Below are 25,025 nucleotides of genomic sequence, written 5' to 3' on the forward strand. Positions count from 1 at the left end.
ACATGTAACATTGTTCAAGATTATTTATTTACTAACATGCGTAGCTTTGTGTTACCTGTGGAATCTATTATTTTTTATATATATATATATATATATAAACTAATGGTAAGTAGTCACCGCTGGCCAAAGAAATTTAACTATTCCTTACCTCGTCAATGCCAACATTGTGAACAAAGATGTAATGCATCTTGCGCCTGTAGTTACGCTAGCCCGATCACCCTTCAAACTAGAACACAACCACACTAAGTATTGTTGCTTGGCGATAGGATATCTGATGAGTGGGTGGTATCTACCCAGACGAGCTTGTACGAAGTCCTTCCATCAAACAAAGCTATGCCATCGTTTTATTGAACAAAATTTTATTCATTTCTCTTTCTCTCATTTAACTTAATATAATGGAAAGCATTGATAAATAAACCTTTTATTCAGTGCATAAAAAATAGTAACATTTATTATATAATGCATCATATTATGCATTGCTGTGCAATTAGAGCTAAATTCATGTTTATATTATTTAATAGAACAACTGGTAAATTTCTTTCAAATTTCTTACATATTTTTTTTATTTTTTTAGAGCTATATTTGAAACAAAAGTTATAAATAATTGTCTTTAAAAAAATCTATATAGGTTACATACCTACTTTATAAAATCGATCTTTTATTCAGAGTTTACATTTCAGGAACAAACTGTCAGTAAAACTGCGATTTAAAAACAAATTTATATTTTTCATTTGTTTGAAGGTTATGATTTATTTTTTTGTGATAATAGATTATTACGAGACAGTTTAACAGGCACGAAGGCGCGTTCCTCCACGATAAATTATCGGCGTTCATTAGTATTGGATGACGCTCGTGCTTAAAATGTGTCTTAGAGTGCGAGGATGGACATAAGAGTAAAGACAAAAAAAAATCAAATTAAACGACATTTTTAAGTTTCGGGTGTTTTTTAAAGTGGAGGTGAGTGAATAGATCTATACGATTTTACCTATAAATATTGTTCATGGGTAAAATCTTGAGAATTTGAAGGATAATTAATCTGTCTTCCTCTTTCGATTGTCAAATCAATGACGACAGAGAGAGATAAATCTATTAAACTGAACATCACTTGGATAGATTTCAACTTTAGTTAATTGGCTTAATGCTTGTTGACCTCCAGGCAGACATAATATGCATATATAATTGTATTTAACGAAAATAACTGTATTTTTAGATGTTGAAAAAGAGTAACTAGGTTTCTGGCCGTTTCTTCTCGGTAGAATCTACATTCCGAACCGGTGGTAGCTTTACTTTAAATTGTTTGTTAAATGACGATTCAAAAGTGCTCGTATAAGCCTACTTGAATAAATTATAATTTGATTTAGATTTTTTGAGTATTAGATCTCGACACACGGACGATGAATAAATAAAAGGTATGTGAATAAAACAATCATTCAAACAGTTATCTGCCTTTAATCTGCTTCTCTTCATATTCCAGCAGCCATAGTCATCCATTCGGTACCATTACAGGAAGAAAAATTAATACACTATTAGATACTGTTACAGTTTGGTTTGAATATGTGTTACAGATGAAGTTATGTGTAGTAGACTTTTAATAATTGTATTTTAAACTATTATTATTATAAATACATGCGGATCATGAAAACCAGGGTGCAACGCGATTTTGCAATGTAATAAAATTTAATAATAGTATTTTTTATATGTAACGGACTAGCAGTTTATCGTTAAATTAATTATTTGTACTTAGCATTCTATGCTTGGATCTATTACACTAATGTTTGCTGGGAATCAGATATTTCGTTACTCGTAAAATGTATCGATATAAAAGCAGAGTTACTTGGCAATGCTTTGAATCGAGTCCTCATAGCTGATATTTATAAAATGTTTGTATCTATCGAAACACAGAATATGTATACTTATTATCCTATGGTATCCATTTAGATCTAACACGATTAAAAATTGAATATTAAAGGACGAGATATCTGACTCCGTTATAAGTACATTACGTGCACTATCGCATTGCACGTTTCTTTTCTTAAGTCGCTGTTTACCGTACTGCTTGTTTGTGGGTGTAGTGGTGTGCTTAAGTCGATAAAAAATCAGTACTCGATAAAATTTTGATTATGGCCAAACATTCCTTTTTTTAAATACACATTTTTTTTTGCAATTGTAATAATTTTTGAAAATATAAATTTTGATAATATTTTTTCACTTTGTTCCTAAATATTAATCCAAATAGTTTTTATTATCCTTAATATTGTATTTACAATTTTTTCAACAGCCGAAAAATATGTTCAATTTTTTTATAATATTATTTTTTAACGACTCTTGTTAAGTAGTAGGTAACAGTACAAATATTAATGATCACAAGGTGGTTTTCATTGGTCATTAACATACGTTAAATTACAGCCTTATTACTAACGGTAATACAGCTAACAGTAGGTCTTTGAATGAAATGTTTATTTAAACTATTTACATCAATAGTTACTCTGTTTATTTAAATCTCTTAAAAAGAAAAGTGTTTTATTATCAGTGTATTTAAATTATTATAGAAAATTAATCAGTCCTTTCAATAGAAAAAGTTTTACTATAGATGGCAGATCTAATAAAGTTTCTTTAAGCACAAATTTTTTTATAATGTGCATACTTTTCGGGCACCTCCCTTCTCTTAAAACATATATAATATTTTTTTTATTTTTTGAAAATCTATATAAGTATATATTTCGAAATCTACTTTCCAAATGCGAGGCAATTTTATTAGTTTTTTTCGTAGTTACCCAAATAATATGCACAGATAAGTTAAATTAATAATTCAAGTCAGACCTGCTGTTATTTGTATTCTACAATAGAAAATTCCATTTAAACAAACACTTATTCTGCAAATATGGAAATGAAGGCGTACTTTCGAAAGAACTCATTTAACATTGCAACAAATATCCAACTTGATTACCAGACAAACGTCTTACGAAGCTAAACTTATAGTTCAGTTATAGTTACATAAAACTAATAATACATTTTAATAAACTAAAATTACGAGAACAATATGTACAATTTACGACAATGCATATAATTATTTTATACATATCGTTTAAACCTATCTATTAACAAAAATATAAAATTATAATAATCGAAATTAAAATCAAGTAGGCCACTAAGATTGACGACATTTTAACTACTTCCAAATATTGTTAATTAATCCTAAAACTATAAAGTGCAACATTCGCTATGTAGAACGGAACAACTCAGAGTATTTCAATAAATTAATGTATCTAGAAACTACATTTCATTATCGCCATGAGTCAGTTTTCAAGTGTTGTACTTATTTACAAAATGCATTTTTTTTTTAAAAACAAAACGGCCTCCTACTTTGTTGTCATAAGTTTTTTTTTAATCGTGATCGATGTTTCGCATCACTACGTTAGAATGATATTTGTATAGAGTATTTTAAATCATGATACTCGTTATTTTTAATTTTGTACTAAACACCTATTTAATACTACCATTTATATACCATTGTAAAAGTAGCTACGTCGAGACGAATATATCAGTCGAAATGTTTAAATTTACATTAATATTTAAAAAAATCGTATTACGTTACTAAACTTGGCTAGAATCGTAACAAGATTCGAATAAGGCCAGTATTACATCAACCGAATAAAAACTTCACGTAGCATGTTTGTATAGTTTTGCAAATAATGACAGAAAGACTACATGTCTTCACGTTTTGGTATAATCTGTGGGTGTTTTCGTTTTCTTTTGATGTTATTAGTCAGATTTATTTTTCTTTATAACATTATATTTGACCAAGTGTGACACCAATGAGACCTGCATATGTTGGTAGAGCAATTAGTTGAGCTACCACAATTAAATAATTTCGTACGAAAATTATAGAAGATAAAATATCTTCTTTGTGTGCTACATATTAATTGGAGAAATGTGTGTTCGAGTTAATTTAAATTTAGAACTTTACATTTAATAAAGTAAATTTGAGAATCCTTGCTATTATGTAGCGAAGATACTTATAAATATATCTTTCTGTCAAACAACAATAACTTCCGTTGCTGTATTGGATACGTCCACTAAATAAACGGTTTATACTTTATATTCATGATAAGTTCACCTCGCTACATAGGCTGATTACATTGGCATTGCCAGGGATTTGGCGAATGTCCTTGGCAATGTCAAACTCAATTAAACATTTTAATTTCAAACATATTATTTTAATTGTTAAAATAAATATGGTATCACACTTGGCAGCCTGGCAGCTTTTGGGTTCTTTAGTATTTTTTCAATGGGCTGTCGTAATCTGATGATATTTGTTCTATATTTAAATTTAGACCATTCCTTTTGACATCATTCGAACGGTATTCTTTAAAGCCTGTCGTTTGTTACAAAACCATATTCTTATAACTTCCCGCTCGTAGCCCAGCTGATGTGCGAGTCCAGTTATTTCGGTGCCTGAAAAAAAAAGAAAAAACAAAAATTAGATAGTTTTTAATTGAAATAAACATTAATGTATGGTATATTGAAGAGTTAAAACTTAAACAGACACGGCGTGATGATTTAGTAAATATCTGTTTTAATAACGAAACCAATAATATAATTCCATTCGCGTTTATAGTTCTTATAATATTTTTTTTGTGTGATATGTCTCATAATTATAGTTTTTAAAAACAAATTTATACTTAACTTTTACGAATTTATGACGGCGATTGTATTGTTTTATTCTCTGAGTAAGATTCAATATTAATGGCTATGTTTTATGGTTAATATGTAATACTTGAATGCCTGTTATTTAAAGTTTTTATATCGTTAGAGAATACTACCTTTTTCGAATACTACCCTTTATTTAAACGTAAATCTTGCGTTATGTGAAAAATATGTGAAAAAACAAAAGAACTAAAACAAACGGGGCAACTTTATTATCTGAGTGTGCGTGAAAACTACACTTGACACTCGCTGAACATTATTCTATTATACTAGCGTACTCGTACTTAATGGCCCAGAGTTGGCCATTAAGTATCGACGCGTTCCTCTGATATTCTAGATATATAAATAATCTAAAATCGAGGCCTATATTTCAAAAAACTGCAACTGAACTTACCAGACGGATGTGTGTTTCTTTCGAAATGCGCGTTGAGTAACTCCAGTGCTTGAGGCGTGAAGGACGTCCGCCGTTTGCGTTTCTTACTCGGTTCCATGCCTATAAAATCTGTCAAATGGTTCTGACCTGAGGCGTACCTGGAAGGATACAGAGTTATATTTAAAAACTTCAATAATACTCAGTTTTCCAATGCACGTAAACCCTGCTTAAACGTTAAGATAATAGTTTAGTACAGATTTAACTAATACTGTTTGGTATATTGGTCCGGGTGGATAAGTGGCATCACTATTGCTAAATCTAATAAAAAGCTTTAAATTTGTCAAAAAAAAAAAAACTAAAAATTCCGTAGCAAACGCAATCGTAGCCGAAATCGAATAAAGATAAAAAGTTATGTGTTAAATAATTGTTTAATGTATCACTGTACATGAATTTTATATATTATTTCAAACAATAACATGAAAGATGACAAAAAAAATATTTAAAATAAATTCTTAAGGATTTCTTTAAAGATAGAAAAAGCAAGTACGATACGATAAGCGCTATAGAAGCATACGCAAGTTATTTAAAGCAAGCATTAATTAAACATGCAACTCTGTAGTAAAGTAGATCAGACTTAATTTCTTTTCAAGTTCATATTGAAAACCAAAATAAGCTGATGAACATCAAATGAAAATAGTACACCTTGGTCTGGTTTCATAATTTCAATGTCATTTGAATCTGCTTACATATATGAATCTTTAGTTATGAATAATTTAAATAATGTACCGTCTGTAGACGGGAAATTATATGCGTTTCAAATGTCTCGTATAAATTGTAATGTTTAAAAAAAAAATACATACAATATCGTTATGGTGATAGAGATTTAGAATTTATGATTTTTTTTTGTGACCGTTGAGACGAGATGGCCCAGATGGCTGAATTTTTGGTAATATAATAGGCTCGTTGAAGGAAAATATCCCGAAGAAACCAGTCTTTATTTTTCAATGAGGGATACTTTTGACTATTATTTTTAACATGCTATTTATTAATTTACTTGAGTAACTGTTTTTAAAGACCGAATAGTAGTATGTAACTTTTTGTATATTTAAAAAAGGTTAAAAATTAATTATCGTGATTGTCTTTTAAACGTACGATTCTAAATTAACAACTAATCGAATTTTAATTTTTAATATTATTTCACATTATCAAAAGTTTCGTGCGAGAAATATTCTATATTTTTATTACCGAATGATAATAAACGAAAGCAATGGAGTAGAATGTGTCGATTCAATTTGCCAAATTGGTGAAATCAAATGAACAAACAAACGACACCCTCGATTGTGAAATGACAATTAAAAACTTAACAAGATGATTTGCTAGTTACCATTAATGAAGATGAAACGGATGGTTATATCTTTATTAATTCAAGGACTGTCGTTAACCAAGGCGCTCGTTAAAAATTACCACCAAGAGAGAGCCGATTGCAAATTCAACGCACCATTTGCAATGTTAAACCCGTCCCGCTGCATCCAGATAATGCATTTTAATGATGCAGAATGTAAAATCGATAGATCCTAGTGGTCCTTACAAGATATTAAGTGGTCTTTGGGAATTTAAACGACACCTGGTTTCCTTATGAAATTTAAAACTTCAACGGTACATACATACATACGTGTTTACGTCGCGTGAATCCATTCAAGTCGCGGAAACGATTTTATTTCTGTTACATTATTTTCAAATCGTCCGTTTAATATGTTTTTAACAAATAAATAACATTGTTATTGAATTTTAAATTATATGTATATAATTAATAATTTATAAATCATGTGTTTGCCATTCATATTATACGTGAACATGAATTATTAAAAATATTAAGTATCCACAATTAGATTTAAATAAATGAACACATAAATAGTTATTATGATAATGTGATAAGCATTCAATGTAAAAACAAGCTGTATCAAACGTAATAAGCGTAAATGTGTGTGTTGGTTATATATAATAATAATAATAATAGATAGATAAAACGAAGCATATGGGTGCACAGATAACCTAACCAAAGCTCAGTTAGTCCAGATTTGAGAAATATCTTTCACGTTGCTAAGCGTTAAGGCCAAATGTGATACACGGACACGGTTGCACAATACGCACATATTCACTCAAACAGTAATAGTTACCTCTCTTCAGCTTCCTTCATCCAACGTTCAAGCACCGGTTTGATTTTCTGCGCACTTTTTGGAGTTATATCCAATTTCTCAAATCTGTATCGAACATAAATTTGAATGTTAGAAACTTGCACGCACCGCGCGATGAAGCCTTTACGCGATAAAATTATCCCAATCCAAATTGACAGGCATTAATACAGGACATTGACATTGCGTTAACGTTTAGACATACAGAAAAAAAAAAACAATAGGCAATTTAGGCCAGCGAGGTAATCAGTTTGATTAATACCGTACATTGTAACAATAAAATGAATTCAATTAGAAACGAAAGGTAACGTATGCCAATGCCCTGGCTTTGAATTGCGCAAAATGAATTATAAAAGAAAGAAAAAAAAAAACAAAGGTAATGAAATAATACATCATGCTAGATAAGATGGAAAGTTTGAAATTATTCGAGACGTAACATATAACAAATTTGATAAAAATTCTCACAACGATTACTCATAACGTCGAACAGACTGTGCCCGGTACATCAGTGTGGAGCGTTTGTCTTAACATCAAAATGTGACTCGCCTGATGCATAACGCCTTCTTACAGTAATTACTCATATGTAAATTCGGTATACGTGTGAAAAGGAAAAAGAAAGAACGCCAAAACCGGTAATTAGAAATAAATGTATGCGGTTACATTCACGTGGTATGCACGGATCGCCGATCGAGATAAGATAACATTAAACAGCGTTGAAACATTTTGATTTAAGACAATCGACATACGGACAGGACCGTTCCGTGTGTGGAAGCGTGTGCTTAATGTATGTAACAGGTCAGTATCATCAAAGCTATCGTACTCGATCATTTTATCTAATTGCTCTTTAATGTTCGTGTAATAAGTATTCTATAGAATATAAAAGTATTTGTTGGTTAACGGTAACTTCGAGGATACTTGGTGTAGGGTAAAGAAAACAAAACACATACATGTTTTGTTGTTGTGAAGACAGCTGAGCTGCTAGCATCTGCGAAGCCAGGGCACTGGGGACGGTAACAGATTATATGTTAGAGTATGTTCAGAGAAAGCAATCCTTAAAATATCTAAGGAACACAACATATTATGTTTAATGTTAAGCATACAAGGAAATAGAGCCGCACGCATGGTTTACTCTCCGGAATAAGTGATGTTATCGTCTGTTACGCAAGACGAGCGATCAAATAGCCACTGTGAATTCTTTATTCCACATATGATAATTGAAGAGGATCCTAAAAATAAAATAAATCATAAACATAGTAAACAATACCTCTGTCGCGAGCGGGAGACGCGCTGACGCAGTCTATCTGATATAAAATTGTAATAGCGTCCATGCTTAATTCAATATTTGTCGATATCGACAATGATCATGAGAACATTGACCATATAAATATTAAAAGTTATTCGAGTCAACGGTACTCGTAAAGATCAATGACAACCTAAAGTGTCGTATCTTATGTACATAGAAGTTTTAATGGCATTTTATGTTTTCATTCCATACATAAAACTTTTTTCATTTCGTAATATGAAAATATACGTTAATAATGCACTATTAAGCAGTTATAAAAAAATAATAGATTCCTTTGTCAGCGCAGCCGGCAGCGTCACCAGGCCCGTCTAAGTGATGCATAAGGTGTATTCAGGAATAATAAATTTTAATTATAATGCAAATTAATTGAGTCCAGCATAATCAAAGGGGTAGAAACCGTGTAGCGGCGTCACAATAGCAAATTGGGGCGAAAGAAAAATTAATGGAAAATGAAATCACAACGGGACAAAGACAGGGGAATTCTACTTTTTTAATTACACGAAAAAAGTAATTACGCCAAGATAATTAATTAACTGGAACAGAAGTAACGATTAATGATTTTATTATACGAACGAGGTCGGTGGGGCCGAGTTGAAATTTCTTTCGAGTCGTCTGCCTCCTTGGTCGAACGGACCGATCGCGGAAACGTTCTTCGAAGGTTTGATGTACTTTCAATTAAACATTATTAGGAAATCGAAGCCCGTGTAATAAAGGCAAGGGAACGACAATAATTATTGAGTACAGATCAGTCGTCGGTAGTTTTTTTTTTTATACTTTATTTACTTGTGTTACATTAGAGAAATATTTTCGATCCATTTTATCAGAAATATTGTAAAATTGTTCACAAATCTATTAAATATTCCAATTCAATTTATATATGTTATAATTATATCAATCTAAGAATTTGAGTTTAATTGTCGTACATTTAGGTGAGTGTGTTTCAACGTAACGATTTGTTAATGTAAAAAGTTATTACATTTTTATATTAATGTCGATGAAAATGAAACTCTTAATGTATGTAAATCTACTTGTGGGTGTAAAAAATATGTTTAATTACCACGCCTGTCTGGCCTTTAAAAATCGTAGGCCAAGACACAGCGTAGCAGAACGGAAGCCGTCCAAATGGTAATTAATTAAACGAATTGTAAGCAATGAAAGGAGTCATGCTGTTTTACAAATCACTTCAATTAACGTTATTAAAAAGTTATTGTGATATCTGGAACTGCGTGACGACTGACCGATAAAATTTGTTGCCAGCCCCGCGGGCCCTATGAGACCCGAAACAGACACGATGTTTTGACTATTATTAATAGAATGATTTACGTGAAATCTTAACTGAATACTATTTTATCATATATTGTAAATGAATTAAACCAAGCGTGCGTCTCCGATTCGTTATCACATTTTGATTCGTCAGATAAAATCTTTAAAGTTGCCAGTATAATTTTTAGAGAATGTATCACTAAAAATTTTATTTAGGCATACAAAACGACTAATAATAAAATACAAAGTGAGGTGAGCAAGTACATTTAAGTGCGTTATTAGTAAAATTCTCACCTGCAGATGGCACTTTGGCTGTACGCTGGCCCTTCAGTGACAGAGAGCGCCTGCCCGACTTGCGTTTGCGTTAGGCCGAGACCCAGTCGCCGAAGTTTAAAAGCTTTGGCGAATTCTTTGATGTCTTCTAGGTTTATGCCATCGACTACGTTGCCAGATGACTGACTGATGGTTGGTTGATCTGTTGACAGAAAATTTATAACAGAATTCAATAATAAGTATTTGTCAATATTACTAAAACAGATCAAGCTAATATGTGAATGACGTAATTCAGAATTTAAATGTTTCGATGTCCCTCAGACGCCTTCGAAGATGATATTATAGATAGGTTTAGTGGGCAATTTATGTAATTAGCAGATGGTGGCGGTGCTAATTATGCGGAATATCATTAGTGAGGAGACGTACCGCGGCAGCATCCCCCTGCTTAGCTAACCGATGACAAATTACTTCCCTGCCTTACCCCACTAGTTTGAGCAGTAGTCTGCACCAATTAAGACAAGGTAGGGTTGGTAAATTGGCAATCGTTCCTCCATTTACCGGTGTACGGTGTACCAAACGCAGACGATTCGTAATTTCGTTTATGTGCCGATGAATTGTTATTGTGCCAGCTTAGGGTCGTGTGAAGTTGTCTATAATTTCTTGAGATGAAAGAGAATTATTGAATACATTTTTGAAAATCGAATACGATTACATAGTCGAGTTTAAAAGCAATACATTAAAAATTGTTTCGTTTTTTTTTTCCAATACGAAATGATTCCTCCGTGCATCGTATGTCTACTTTTATTTTTTGATTAATTAATACATATTTTTAAAAATAATTGAAATCATGAAAGTAATGAAAATAATTGAAGTGATCATTCTTTGCATCATATAATTTCACATGACAAAATAAACAAAAAAAAAAATATGTCAAAACACTTTTAATCACAATGAAAACAATTGCGAGTATGAATTTAATGATTTGATTGTCATAATTACACTTGACGAATTTTAACTATTCGGCTGTACTTTGTTCATTACATTTTTTATTTATTTCATTTTATTCGATGTCTTTATCTTGAAAACAGCTAAATACCAATTGTGAGTTTGTTTCCCAATTATCCAGTATCGCGTGATGAGACGCACCCATTAATTAATTTACAAAGATAAGTCAATTGGCTAAGCGGTGGTAACTATGGCGCGCCGAATTCAATACTAATGCATCAAGATACCGTATTCTTAATTGTTTAATACATGTTATAAATTAATTAGATACAATTACGGTTTGCGTGTTTTCTGTCCGAACGTTTATTGACCCGCGTTACGTGTATGAGAACAATTTAAAAAGTAATGCCAATTAAGTATTTTTGGCAGTTACTTTCTTCGGAATTGGCGTGTTTTAGATATGTGCGTTCTTAATTATGGAGCGAACTTTCGGATCGGTATTACCTGATCTTTGTTGCCCGTTTACAAGGTTGCCGCTGTCTTGAAATTAATCGCTGAACATGTTTGTATCGACTTCGAAGTTTTGCAATTATTTTTAAACTTATTCGTTAAAAGATTTGGGAAGTAAACTTAATAATTTATACAATATATAAATATCATATTGAAACTGAGCTCAAGTTGACTTGTATTAACGATCTTAGACTACAAGCCTTACTAAATTACACAATAATTTAAAACAGAGTAACAGATCTCTAGATAGCCTTCATAATTATTTAAAAACAATTTTCCTAATTTATACGTAACGACGTCAATAGAAAAACATATGAGTTTCGTGACGATAATATGACTGTGTCCATTAAATGTAACCATATTATGTATCGAATTCGATCTCAATTTCATTTCGTTTTTCAAACAGCTTTTCACAGTTAATACCGAAATAGTTTCCTCTTCAAAATGATCCACTAATATCAGATTTGCGTTTGTTGAAAGCTCGTTAATGCGGTTCTCACATGCTAACATCATATACGAAAAATTCAACGATTATAGAAACTGCCCGTCATATCGATATTTTATATTCAACGGTTGATTGTCCTTAATTAAAATATTCGAGTGATTATATGATGTGTGTGTATTAAGAGTATTCTATGTGAATGACATAAGGAACAAAATCGTTAGCACATTAACTTTCGACACACGAATTAAAAATTTGTGAAACATTGTTAATAGATCAAATTATCCGCGCCGAATCGACTTATTTCGTGGTACAATTATGATTTAGAACGGTATAGCTTTGTATCGTTTAATTTTATATTATTAAAGTAACCATTTGAGTGCTTTCGAGAGTTTATTGGAGGAATAAAACGGCGCTCTAAGTTTAACCCTCGTAATATTATCGAAGTTTTCGATTCGATTTGTAATTAAAATCCCATTTCATTATGGATATCTATTATCGGATGTCTAATGAAAATTATATAATTGTTCGATTCAAAAGTTTACTAAATATTTTGTTTTGCTAAACAAAAATGTTTTTTGTTAAACGATATTTTTCAATTTATTTTCTTAATTTTGTAAGTAGTATTAATTAAATTTTAGAGAGTCGTCGTTAAGTTATTTGTAAATATACTTATTTATATTTTATTTTAAGTCGTATTACTCTTGTTAAATTATTTATATTTAATTGTATTATAATAAATATTTTTTATTTTAGAATTAAACAAATACCAAACGCAACAAATATTTATTATTTCATAGACACAAGTGCGGGACGTATTGTTAAATTCCATTCGGTAATAAAACTACAAATTAATTCAAAGATGATAGAGTCTGAATGAAGTGAATTCTTCTATATACGGAAATATGTGTATTTATTGAAATGCAAAGACAATATACTATCGCATACAAAAGACCCGATACCGAAACAAGCTGGTAGAGGACCAGTATTCTTTGTTCTTTTTATTGATCGTGTTCAATTTTATCGACTACGTTAATTATTTGTAATGGGGTTTAATTAGTTAATTAATTAATTTAGTCGGAGACGAGAATGCGGCGCGAGTCGGCCCCTTTGATGTCGCCACTTAGGCTTTATTTTGACCGCTTTTGTAAATTTTTAAATTCAAGATTAAAATTCTGGGAAATAGTTATTGTCGATCATGAAATTGGCTACATTTTTATGTATGAAAAGGTATTCTATCTATGTTATTACGATTTTTTCACGTTTCAAGTTAGGTGATGTGAAGAACGATCTTTCTGAACAATAATGGGTTATAATGTATTGAGTTTAATTATTTTAAAATACCGACTCTTTACTTTGTTTCCGAAGTATATATATGCTGTTTTATAATTACCTCTTGATGATTTAAAAAAAATAACTCAAGCTTAATAAATATGTGTTTATTACTTGCATTGGTATTGTAATAAAATTTAAAGCGCATTTTTTATTGCCCAAGACTACTGACATATCGTCATAATTTCACCTAACATTCACTGTACAAAATTCATCGAGGCAAACGTAGCTAGCTGTCTGTCTCATCCGAAAGTATCCTATCGATTTAATATAGACAAATTAGTGCTGCCAGTAAACATCAGAGGAACAAAGTAATTTAGTAATTGTATCCACTAACAACGAATTAAATAGTAATCAATAGAACTGGGCCCTCGGGCAAGGCAGTGGCGTTTTCTCTCACCACGACACGGACACGATATGATCTAGAAAGTGTTTTGAAAATATCACATAGATTTCAATCGAAAGAAGGGAACATAAAAACGAAACTAAGATTTACGTATTCCATGCGATTTGCTAATAGCTCTACCAGATTATACACTACAAACAATTTTTTTTTTTTTTATGTAATTGGTAGGCGGACACCGCCCATAGATATTGGCGCTGTTAGAAATATTAACCATCCCTTACTTCGCCAATGCACCACCAACCCCGGAAACTAAGATGGTATGTCCCTTGTGCCTGTAGTTACACTGGCTCACACGCCCTTCAAACCGGAACACAACAATACCAAATATTGCTGCTTGGCGGCAGAATATATGACGAGTGGGTGGTACCTAACCAGACGGGTTTGCACAAAGTGGTAAAACTTTGTTGCGTTGCACTTTTATTTTATTTATTAATATGTATCTGTTTATAATACAAAACTATTCTACGCGTATCCACTTTAATTTTATTTCCAAAGTTCCGATGACAACTTTGTCCCACATGAGCTTCATATTTTAAATAATTCATATTAAATACTTAAGATTATTTAATATTTGACCAGTGATTTTGAGCCACTTCTATTGTAAAATTTGTTAATTCGTATTAACTTCTTCCGTGGTAGTGAAATATGCTATAAATAAAATACCACTAATAATTATTATTTATGAGTTTTGTCTAATATTTAAAAAATATATGTTTCGAGAATGTGTGTATATGCTAGTATTGTATGCTCATTGTATGCAAGAATATCAAAATTTCGACTAGCAAATACTAGTTCACGATTAATTATAATATTTGAATTTATTTAGTAAATATAAATTAAACAAAGAAGGTTAATACACCATATTAACCTTAAACCTTATAATTTTAATGTATGGAAATTATGTTATATAAATTTGAGAATTAATTTTGTTTCTATGTCGTTTGATTTGCTATAAATCAATACATCAATACATAGTATAAAACAAAGTCGCTTCCCGCTGTCTGTCTGTCCCTATGTATTCTTAGATCTTAAAAACTACGCAACGGATTTTGATGCGGTTTTTTTAATATACTATATGTAGAATGAATCAGGAGGAAGCGTTATATGTATAATACTTGCATACTATAGTATAGAGAAATACTGATCATTTTATAGGTTTCTATTGTATGTCGTAAATAACCCCCTTTTTTGCGCCTACATTGCAAACGCTGGCTGAACCCTACGAGGTAGATCAAAATAATGTACTAAATTGTTGTACACCTTAAAAAGGTCTACAAAAAAGTCAGCGATGGTATACGTCTACCTCTTAGGGATAACCTACAATAACCATTTTTTATCCTTTAATTTTTACGAGAAATAATGGCTTATTTACGAATCAATTTAAAGTTATACGGCACTAATCCTCATCCAATTGAGTACCTTAAATACATTGTGCATTTAATACAGATCAATATGACCCTCAACTGAGTGAAAAAGCTGTGAACATTGTATATAAAGACATCCTGAAGTATTTTTAGTATCAGCATTGCACCCGGGCGAAACCGGGGCTAGCTAGTAACTTATAATATGGATTTAATAATAAGTTTAATGTTTAAATATACTCGTATGATGGACTGTGGTCGCGATTGTCAGGATGTATCATCGTTGTTTTCAAGTAGCAGATAACATAGACTTGTAACAACTAAGCATAAATATGTACGTAACTTCGTAATGTATGTAATTTTTAAATTAAAGCGAGACATTTTGAAGGAAAACGTTGAAGTAAATAATTAGATATACTCTACAGACATATTGTACCTACGAGTATATATTGAGTTGAGACTTGAATTATATCGTGGTTGTCTGTTTATTGTATTCAATAAAATGTTATATAAAATATAGTATCTATGTATACTAATTTGTGTATTGTTTGATTTTCTTTTTATTTTATACACTTGTTAGTCGGACGGGCAAATGGGACATCTGTTTGAGAATGACCTGACTTGAAACAATGTATAGAGTAATTTATTACTAACAACGCATTGCTTAAATTAGTATAATATTATTTGAAGGCTTTTGTTTATAAAATTTTGTATAATTTGCTGCATTACAAGTCGACCCGTCCAAAGCATCATTCAATTTCGACAACCATATGGTCAAACACATTTTTTGGATTAAAGTTAAATTTTATTTTATTTTTTATATTATAAGTAATATATTTAGGTTTTCGTACTACTGATGAAAAATCAAAAACCTTAAAGTATCTTCTCGTCACATTTCTGTCACGGGTTGCTTATTCCGAATCTAAGAGACTTCAACAATTTATAATTTGAAATGACCCCAACCAAAGACTCCTAAGTCACAAAGTTTGCTCCAATATTTGCTCAAATGTGTGGTACATGCCTCTCGCAAATCGAGTTATAAGTCAACATATCCATCGTCTACTTACATTAAAAGTAATTAGCTCATATCAGATCGGTTAAACGAGAAATAGCATTGAATCGATACACTCATTATCAAACAATTAGCCGTCTGAGTCTCACCTCAACATAAACACGTGTTTCATTTCGAAACAGTGTATTTGTGCCGTTATGGAACTAGTAATGCTATTTTGTAGATCATCAAATGCGTAATGAGTAAAGCATGACATTACGGAGAATTTGTTTTTATTGATTTCTATTTATTCGAGAAGAAATCAAACTGCAGGACTGTTTTTCAAATAATTGAACGTGGGTTGAATAAATCTAAATTCCATCTTCAGTCAAATAACTACCCCAACACTGGAATGTTTTCGGACTAATGATTTTTCAAAAAATGTGTTTTGTTTTAATATTATTTCATTGTATAAGTATTTTAGATGATTGGTCATATGATACAAATTAATGTCAGATTGTTAAAATAACTTTTACCTAGCTCGCAGTTGCACTACCTGCTAAGGCTGAGTTGATTGTTAAACTAGCTTCCAAGGCGCTTCGTATCAAAATTACCATCTCATACCAAATGTGTAAGTATTTCTAGTAAAAGCATTTATCGTTACAAACCAAGTACAATATTATTATATAACACAGATAAAAAATATATTGTATTTTAATTCTAATACAATAATGATATATTTATATGCACTTAACTTTTAAATAATTATTTCGAGTATTTAATAATAATTAATATTTTAAAAATGATATTAAACTACTCGGATAAGGGTAATTTTATTTTATAACTAGTTACTTAAACAAGGGCAGTAGTCCGATCTACATCCAATCAAAAGGTGAAAAGTTAAGTCTAAGTGAAGATCTGAAATAACAAATTGGTCTAGCTAGTTTTAAGGTCACGTAACAGAAATAAAAGTCTAGTCGAGACGGTAGGTTAATAGGTCTGACGATACATACGTCAGCCTTTTAGTTCTTCCATTACAAAATGGGCCAATAAAAATAGTATATTATAAATATACAAAGAGATGTCTGGCGCTCAAAATAGTCATGTGAAATGATTTATTTACGTTCGTACATATAAATATATGTATGTATGTATATGTATTTTAGTACATATTTATATGTGAAATATGTGTAATTAACTTATATTCAAAATCAATATCCGGGTATTGTATTTAAAGTCACTTTTTGCTTTAAGTTCATATTATAGTACGCAAACTAGCACCAACAACAAAAAAAAATACGATGTCGTCCCTTCAAGTGCAAATAACCCAGTCCGATCGCATTGTTAGATACTTTTTTAAACGAAAGTAATATAGTTTGAGCTGTGTTGATTCAGCCAGTCAGGACTCATTGTCGTGTATGAAAATCATTTTTATATAAAAAAATAAAACATTTTTTTTTCACTGTCTATAGTAAGTCTAGTAGCGGGTACCATAGACGTGGCGCTGTAAGAAATTTTAGCCACTCATACCAAAAAAAATTATCAACATAAATATGATAACATAATTATATCATAATCATAACTTAATTCATCGACGACAATAAGAATCATACAGTATTTTGTAATTTTTTTAGAAAAAAAAAAATTATTTGTAAAAAGCATATATCATATAACTCAACTATGTACGTATATTTTATGTTTTGTTATCATCTATGTCTGTTGAGATAGTGAAAATAATAAACGATGTCTAAATGTTTATTAAAAAATGTCATGTTTAGAAGTGCAATTTACCGCTAGTATTTAATATTCAATCGAATAAGTGACTATATATACGAATTATCTAAATGCATCGTTCATACGAGTCTCATGTGTCCCGCGTAATCGACTTTGCACTCAGTTACCGACGCACTGACTAACTCTAAACAGTGTCCGACTTCAAACTCTTTATAGTATTAGTTGAAATAACTATACATTGTTAAAGTTCCAGTCAGCTAATGGATCGCCTATGCTTAGAACGAACAACTTTTATGGATGAGTACAATTGAGTTACAAAAGTCGAAAATAACTCGCAGTTTGTAATTGACGTTTTGCTTTGTTTTGAATCGATTAATTTGTAATTTACGATACGAACTTGATACGACTATATTTTTTAATAAAAATACCTCCTCCATAAAAAAAAAGGATGAGTTGAATCGAATTCTGTTAATTGTAATGAAAAATAATATATTTATGGATGTAGAGTGTTTGCTGTTTATGAAAATAATTTCAGCAGTGCCTTTCTATAAGGACTCATATAGTATCTCACTGGTATGTTGTAAGTTACTTCCGGTGATACGCTATTTTGAAGCGTGTATCCTTTATATGTCATAAGTATTTTAGTCAATGTCGCTTAACACTTCCTGACATTTCACGACCTTCTGGGTTTGGACTGCATTATAAGTATTAAAGTAAATATGTTAATATTAGTATTTTAAGTTTCTTTTATCTAGTATAAAAAACAGATTATCAGATAGATTGTTTGGATATTATTTTAGGACACATTTTAAGACGTGAAGAACAAAAAACACCATTTCACTTATACGTGTCATGGCGTCGTTTTCTTTTTACATCTTTTTTGTCGTCATAAGGCCTTTCCTGCTCGACAACATATTATATCAACATTTCGTCTTTACATACAGAAAATATCTTAAACACCCTACATAGCATAAAGCTATCTTAACACTATAATTAATAATAACTCACACATCAATCGGATTAGCATATCGGGAACCCGAAAAAACGAAATATTTCGCTGAAAAATGTCTGCAAAATACATATGACACGTGTCCCTATTATGGCAGTTGTGTACTTACTTGGCGAGTCAGCCAGTAGATCTCCATCGTCGTGCGCCGGTGATTTCACGGAGCCGGGCGACAGTTTGACGGGCGGGTGCGGTGAGGCCGTGGGCCCGGAGCCGACGCTGCCGGCGCTGCTCGTCGTGCCAGCGTTCGAATGAGATGTTGTGATCGTTATCTCGCCGTTCGATGCTGCCAGCCTGAGGAATAAACGTTCATTTAAAAAAAAAAAAATACCAAATAAGATACAAATAGCTCTCAAAAGACAAAAAAATGTAAAAGGCATGCTAATCCATGAAGAGATATCTTCCAGCACACAGAGGAAGGAATAAGGAATGAGAACAGATAAATAAGATTATTCTAAAATTGGGGGGGGATAGACTGACAAAATATTTGCACTTCATTTTAGCCCATTTGTGTTTAACAGTTAAAAATATAACTGGATTTTATTTTAGTTGTTTCTAATAGTTAGTAATATTTCTTACATTGATTTAACGTTTTATTTTAACTAATCTTTATAAACTATATATATAAACCTAACTTAGGTTATTAATTATCACAAATTTCTTGAAACATCGAAATATTAGATATTACGGATACTATATATTATAAACACACATCTTACTTCAATCAATTTCGAATTTTTTAGAAAATAAACTGTATAAATAAAATTATTTTCACGCATAGTTTTCGGTTTTCATTTTTCTGGTTAAACAGAATTGAATTCCATCTCAGTGTGTCGTAAGAGGAACAGAATAAGGAGGTTTTTGTTTAGCGCATCAATCAATCGACGTCGTGATTGCCTCAACCACACGCATGTTGTAGAATCTTACCGTGTCAAAAACACAACCCGAACTACACATTTAGCGCAATAAGTACAGCAATACGTATATGAGGCCAAGCAAATGATAAAATTAATTAATTAATTTAATATTTTGAACAAGTATAAATAAACATGTTACGTTTAATTAAAAAATGAGAATAAACTAACTATTCAAAATACTAAGTAACTTATGTCATGTAAGTATTGATGATTACAGGAATTTTAATGATGAAAAAGTTTAAAAATATTACTAAATACGTCGACGCTGCGGAGTTTTTAGTAAAAAATCGAACGGACGACCTTTTCGCGCAGATGTTTCCCCGGCTGTAATAATTTCTATCTATAAACGTAACAATTTCTTATAAGTGTAATATTTTTTTTTTTAATTCCCTGAACAATATACTATATTATGGAATATTTTATTGATTAAATATAAATTTCTCAAATATCCTTCAAGAAATTATAGTTACAGAACCATTTAAAGTGTTTTAAAAACTAATCTTGATAGTATCTTCGTTACCATTAAAGGTAGATACTATTGGCAACTTATTGTCGTCAGATCTTGATAATTTATAAACTTTTTTTGCAATAAATACTGATATTATATAATAGATATCATTTAATAATATAAGATTATTGAAAAATTATGCAAGGAAAATGTGAGAACTGTTATTGGCCTAATAGTTATTAAGTATTTGTTATTTTTGTTTATCAACGGCTGTATGTTCTCCAATTAAATAAATAAATATAAAATTAAATCAAAAGGAAAAAGTTTGTTTTCCTAATTTGGAAGCAGATACATAAACAGAGATCGTATTATAGAAAAAACGCATCTCAGTCGCATAAAATCTAGACTCTATTGATAACCAAACAAATAGTTGCATGAAATTAAACCGATATTTTTTTTAGATTTTATAGATTAACGGTCTCACATATGTGTTGTGTAGTTTAACACTCTAAAGTTTTTTTCTTTTTCACTCTTCATTCAAAATGCGAAAAACTTTATTCAACATTTAACATTAGACTTTCTTATTGATTCTCAAAATTTTACAACCATTCAGAAAGAAACACCTCAGACCTGAGAACAAAGAAACACAGCGAGATTTTTTTTGTCCGAAATGTATTTTTGAAACAGCCTGGAAACAATAATTACATTTCCAAGGTAAATGTCAAATCAATAGATTTGACACTCGAAAGAAGACACAATTTTCTTGAATTGCTCACCCTTAAACAACATTTGTAGATAAAATCGTAATTCTACACAAGAAACGTTGTGTCTGTTCATTAATATTAATTTATACAATTTACTTAACGCTGTTTCACCGAATGCTATAATATATTATCTTAAGCAGCAGTCATAAAAATGTCGATATCATTATTTTTCCTTAACAACAAAATTAATTACTTTTATCAACTTGTCACGAAAGTACTAAAATGATAATGGAGCGGAGTTCGTAGGTTCAGATCTGTATTTTTTGTTTTTTCCAAATTTTAAATCTGTTCAATTTTGTAAATAAATTCGCAGTTTAGTTCGAAGGTTGGCGTTAAGTGATGGTGACGCAATGGTGTCTGATTTTTTTCTTTGATGTTGGCCGCCCTACCCGACATTAGGACATTACAAAAAAGTATTTATAACCTAATTAAAAATAATTGTTACATATGTTATTGATAAAAACAAATCCAGTTTAATCATTACCATTCATAATGCCTAGAGAAATCATCTTAGCGTAACCGTTTTTTATGCTCTGATATTAAACATTGACATTTATATAAGTTAGAATGCAATTGGTTTATGTTAACTCAATTTTATACGTTTTTAGCGACGATAAATATTGTCAATACGATATTAATTATATGATTTTACTTATGTTAACCACCACAAGAAAAGATAAAGAAATTAATGCATTCGTTTTAATAATACAACATTGTTACAACTGTGCAACTTGAAGCATAATTTTAAGTCTAAACTTAAAGCGGTTTAAAGCGCATCACACACGATATTATAATATTTTTCTATTGTGTTTTCACAAGTTTTTTTTTAATTAGCTTTATTAAAGCCGTGGTATTCTGTGCATGTTCTAGTTTAACAGGAATTATACTCTACGCGCCAAAAAAGTCAATCTTCCATTGGTTCTGGGATTTTAAGATGCGATAGTATATAAAATCCTATTTAGTCTTTTCACAGTCTAGCTTTAGTTTTTTTTTGCATAGATGGCTAGATTTCGTACTTTAAGATGTATGAAATAAAAATTAAATTAGATTAAATTTCAGAAAGATAAAAGCGAAATTGGCTCGTTTTAAAAGTTCTAAACTACTGTGTAATAAGTCGGTTTCCTTCATTCCACGAGTGAGATATGAGAGCGTAATAGCAAAGTGAGTTCTTGCAGAATACAACTGTTGCATTTTGAGTGATATTAAATCTTAAGATAAAAAATATTATATTTATCGTGTGTGACACGCTTAATTATAAAATAATCACAATAGTAAAAAAATGTCTCATTTTAAAGGAAGGTTTTTAAAATGGTTCAAGTCCTTCTGACAACAATAGTGTTGTAACTTGGTCGCGAGCGGTGAGCCGATGTTTAAATGAGGCGCGTTTCATTAAGTGCGTCGTTGCATTAGTGGTAATTGCGGGCTAATTAGGGCCTCATCCGTTGCATTGCACACAACAAATACGAGTGACTTTTAATGTTGATATGCAATAACATAGTGCACTCTTTGTGGATATATTTATTTTTATATTGAATTGAATTAATCGATTTAATTCAGTTTTGTGCGATTATAGTGTGAAAGTAGAGAAGTACTACTTTTTCACGAAGTGAAACTACTTTGTACGCGGTAGATGTAACTTTGAAGCCGAATATAAGTGCAACAATTTCATTTGTAACGTTTGAAATAAAACATTTTTTTATTACAAAGTTAAAGTTATGTCACGGACACACGTACTTAATTAAACTAGTTCTTATTTATTTAAAATTTTAAGCTTAACAATGTAATAGAAAACTATTAAACCTACTTTAAAAGCTTCGTAAATGGAAATATTTATAAAAAAATTAGTATGTAATATTTTATAAAAGTAATTTACTAAACTCGCTCATGTTGAGTATAATGCACATTTATTTAACGAACCAATTTCCTTGCCACACACGTCTCCACTAGAATAAAACCACACACACACATCCAACCGCACACACTCGAGTTACTCACACAACTATGCGAACATTAATTGTTCCTTCAATTTATCAACGCGTTGGATTCTCGACGAAACTACGCCTTTTGGAGATAATTATTTTGAAAATAACAATTTTGGTGCAAAAATTACAATCTCTTGACATACACGACCTCTTTTGTGATAGTAAATCGTCGAGAGTTTTTTGTTGGAGGTAAAAATAATCTCTTTACATGAAATTTCAATAAAATGGTTGGTTTTTATGGAAAACGGAAACTTGTGGCAAATTTTCTGAATAAAATAATTTGATAGAGTTTTATAGATAGCGCCCTTCCAATTGATTTTGCGATTTGATTCGTTTTAAATAACCGTTAAATATTTCAGAGCTATTTTTTTATTTTATAAATAAACTTAAATGGAAAATAAAAAATCGATTGTAATACCGAAACAAAAATATTCATAAATATATGTTCGACCATGTTATCACCTTATGGTTAATCAATTATGTTTGTAATAAATAATAACACTATACAAAGACATTTGCAATCATAAGATCGAGTCTAGCACGTTGAATACTTTAAGAGTGCGGTTTCAAATCCAGGTCATAGTCAATAATCTACTAACTTAATGAAAATATTACCCACTAATCCATAATGGTGCAGCGTTGTGAAAAACATGCAAGCCGGTTTCCTAAAATAGTTGAAGACGTTATGCCCAGCTGTAGGACGTTTTAGAGCAACCGTTTCTTGTTAAATAACTAATATTAGCTACTAATTTCATACAATAATGGTACTAATAAAAAACTTTGTTAGTTTTCTTAACGTTAAAACTCTATTTGTATTCATAACGTGTATTAATGTTTACCTTTTCTTATAAATGCATTGTCTGCGATGACGTTATTAGTATTCAAAGTGACGGCGACAATTAAGAAGCCGTATTACGGCCTGATATTTATTAAAACTAAATAAACACAATAAATGAGTTATTATAAAAAAAAACAACTCGTTTTGACAGGTACGTTTATTGATGGTTGTTGCAATGAGGTCCAAATGCGTTTGCGTTTTTTGATATGAAGTTAGTATATATAGGCGCGTCTTGAGGGTAAGATGTCGTGTGCCGTAACGGCAAACGTTATGACGGTTAAATTTATTATTTCGCAGCTCGTACGTATATTAATATTATTATATTAATAGAAACAGTTGGTATATTTATTTTAATAACAAAACCTCCCGATGGCCACATTCGTTTCTTATTATTTCTCGCCAGGCTCTAACGATCACAAAACAATTATATTATCTGTAATTAAGTTCCGTTTGAAAATTTATTTTCTGTTTATGTAAGTGTTGATACGTAAACCTCTGAACCCATGTTAGTTGAGAGCTTCCGCTCTGAGTCGTTATGAATTTTTGGAGAAAAGTTAAAATTCTAAGCCTTATGTCTAAGACCAAGGCTACACAATATTATGTAACATATGATGTAGCACATCCTGTATATGGTTATGTATTGCGATTGAACAAAAACTTAATGCTATGAACCATAATTAAAAAATTAAACGTTAAACATTTTTAAATACCACTATGAAAATATTTTAATATACCATGCCATAATAAAGGGTAACTTTCTAATTAATATAAATAAATTTAATGGTATATCGAATCAAAAATTGGCAACACAGCGTCCGTGTTGCTATGTCAAGCAATAAAACGCATTGAAGCGTCTTTTAACGTTTATAACGCAATAATTACAAGCGCCTTAAGCTATCTGTTCGTTTATACGAAATTCTTATCATATTTAAAATACCCGTTTAAGATCGGAACACACCAAGCTGATTTGATCTCGTGTTTTTCTTAAAGAAAAGTCCAAAGCGTTCTCTGTCAAATAAATGTGACAGAATTAAAAACATTTTTGCGCTATACGTTACGTATATAAAACGTTGCAGCAAATTTTGGCATAGTAAACTTTACTAATATTATAAATACGAAATTATACACAGTCTTACATTATATTACTTCTTAGACCTACCTGCTTACCCGATCCCCCCCCCCCCCTCAAACAGGGGCGACTAAACGGAACTAGTGACTACACGACATTATAATAATCT

General features: G+C 30.9%; 1 protein-coding gene across 10 annotated transcripts in view; it reads right to left on the reverse strand.

Moving 5' to 3' along the window:
* Positions 1 to 1,429: 1,429 nt before the first annotated feature.
* Pdm3 (pou domain motif 3) overlaps positions 1,430 to 25,025 on the reverse strand; it is a 148,327-nt gene continuing 124,731 nt past the window's right edge. For 7 of the 10 annotated variants that reach the window (XM_064216624.1, XM_064216623.1, XM_064216625.1 and 4 more), the window contains 6 exons: positions 18,951 to 19,132; positions 10,133 to 10,313; positions 8,220 to 8,273; positions 7,258 to 7,341; positions 5,102 to 5,238; positions 1,430 to 4,455 (listed from right to left, as the gene is read on the reverse strand). In XM_064216624.1, coding sequence (XP_064072694.1) covers positions 4,331 to 4,455; positions 5,102 to 5,238; positions 7,258 to 7,341; positions 8,220 to 8,273; positions 10,133 to 10,313; positions 18,951 to 19,132 — 763 coding nt within the window. In that variant the 3' untranslated portion in view covers positions 1,430 to 4,330. The remainder of the gene's footprint in view (positions 4,456 to 5,101; positions 5,239 to 7,257; positions 7,342 to 8,219; positions 8,274 to 10,132; positions 10,314 to 18,950; positions 19,133 to 25,025) is intronic. The other 3 variants (XM_064216619.1, XM_064216620.1, XM_064216626.1) reach the window with 3 other exon arrangements.

The sequence above is a fragment of the Vanessa tameamea genome, chromosome 13 (genome assembly GCF_037043105.1).
Source record: "Vanessa tameamea isolate UH-Manoa-2023 chromosome 13, ilVanTame1 primary haplotype, whole genome shotgun sequence".
Lineage (NCBI taxonomy): Eukaryota > Metazoa > Arthropoda > Insecta > Lepidoptera > Nymphalidae > Vanessa > Vanessa tameamea.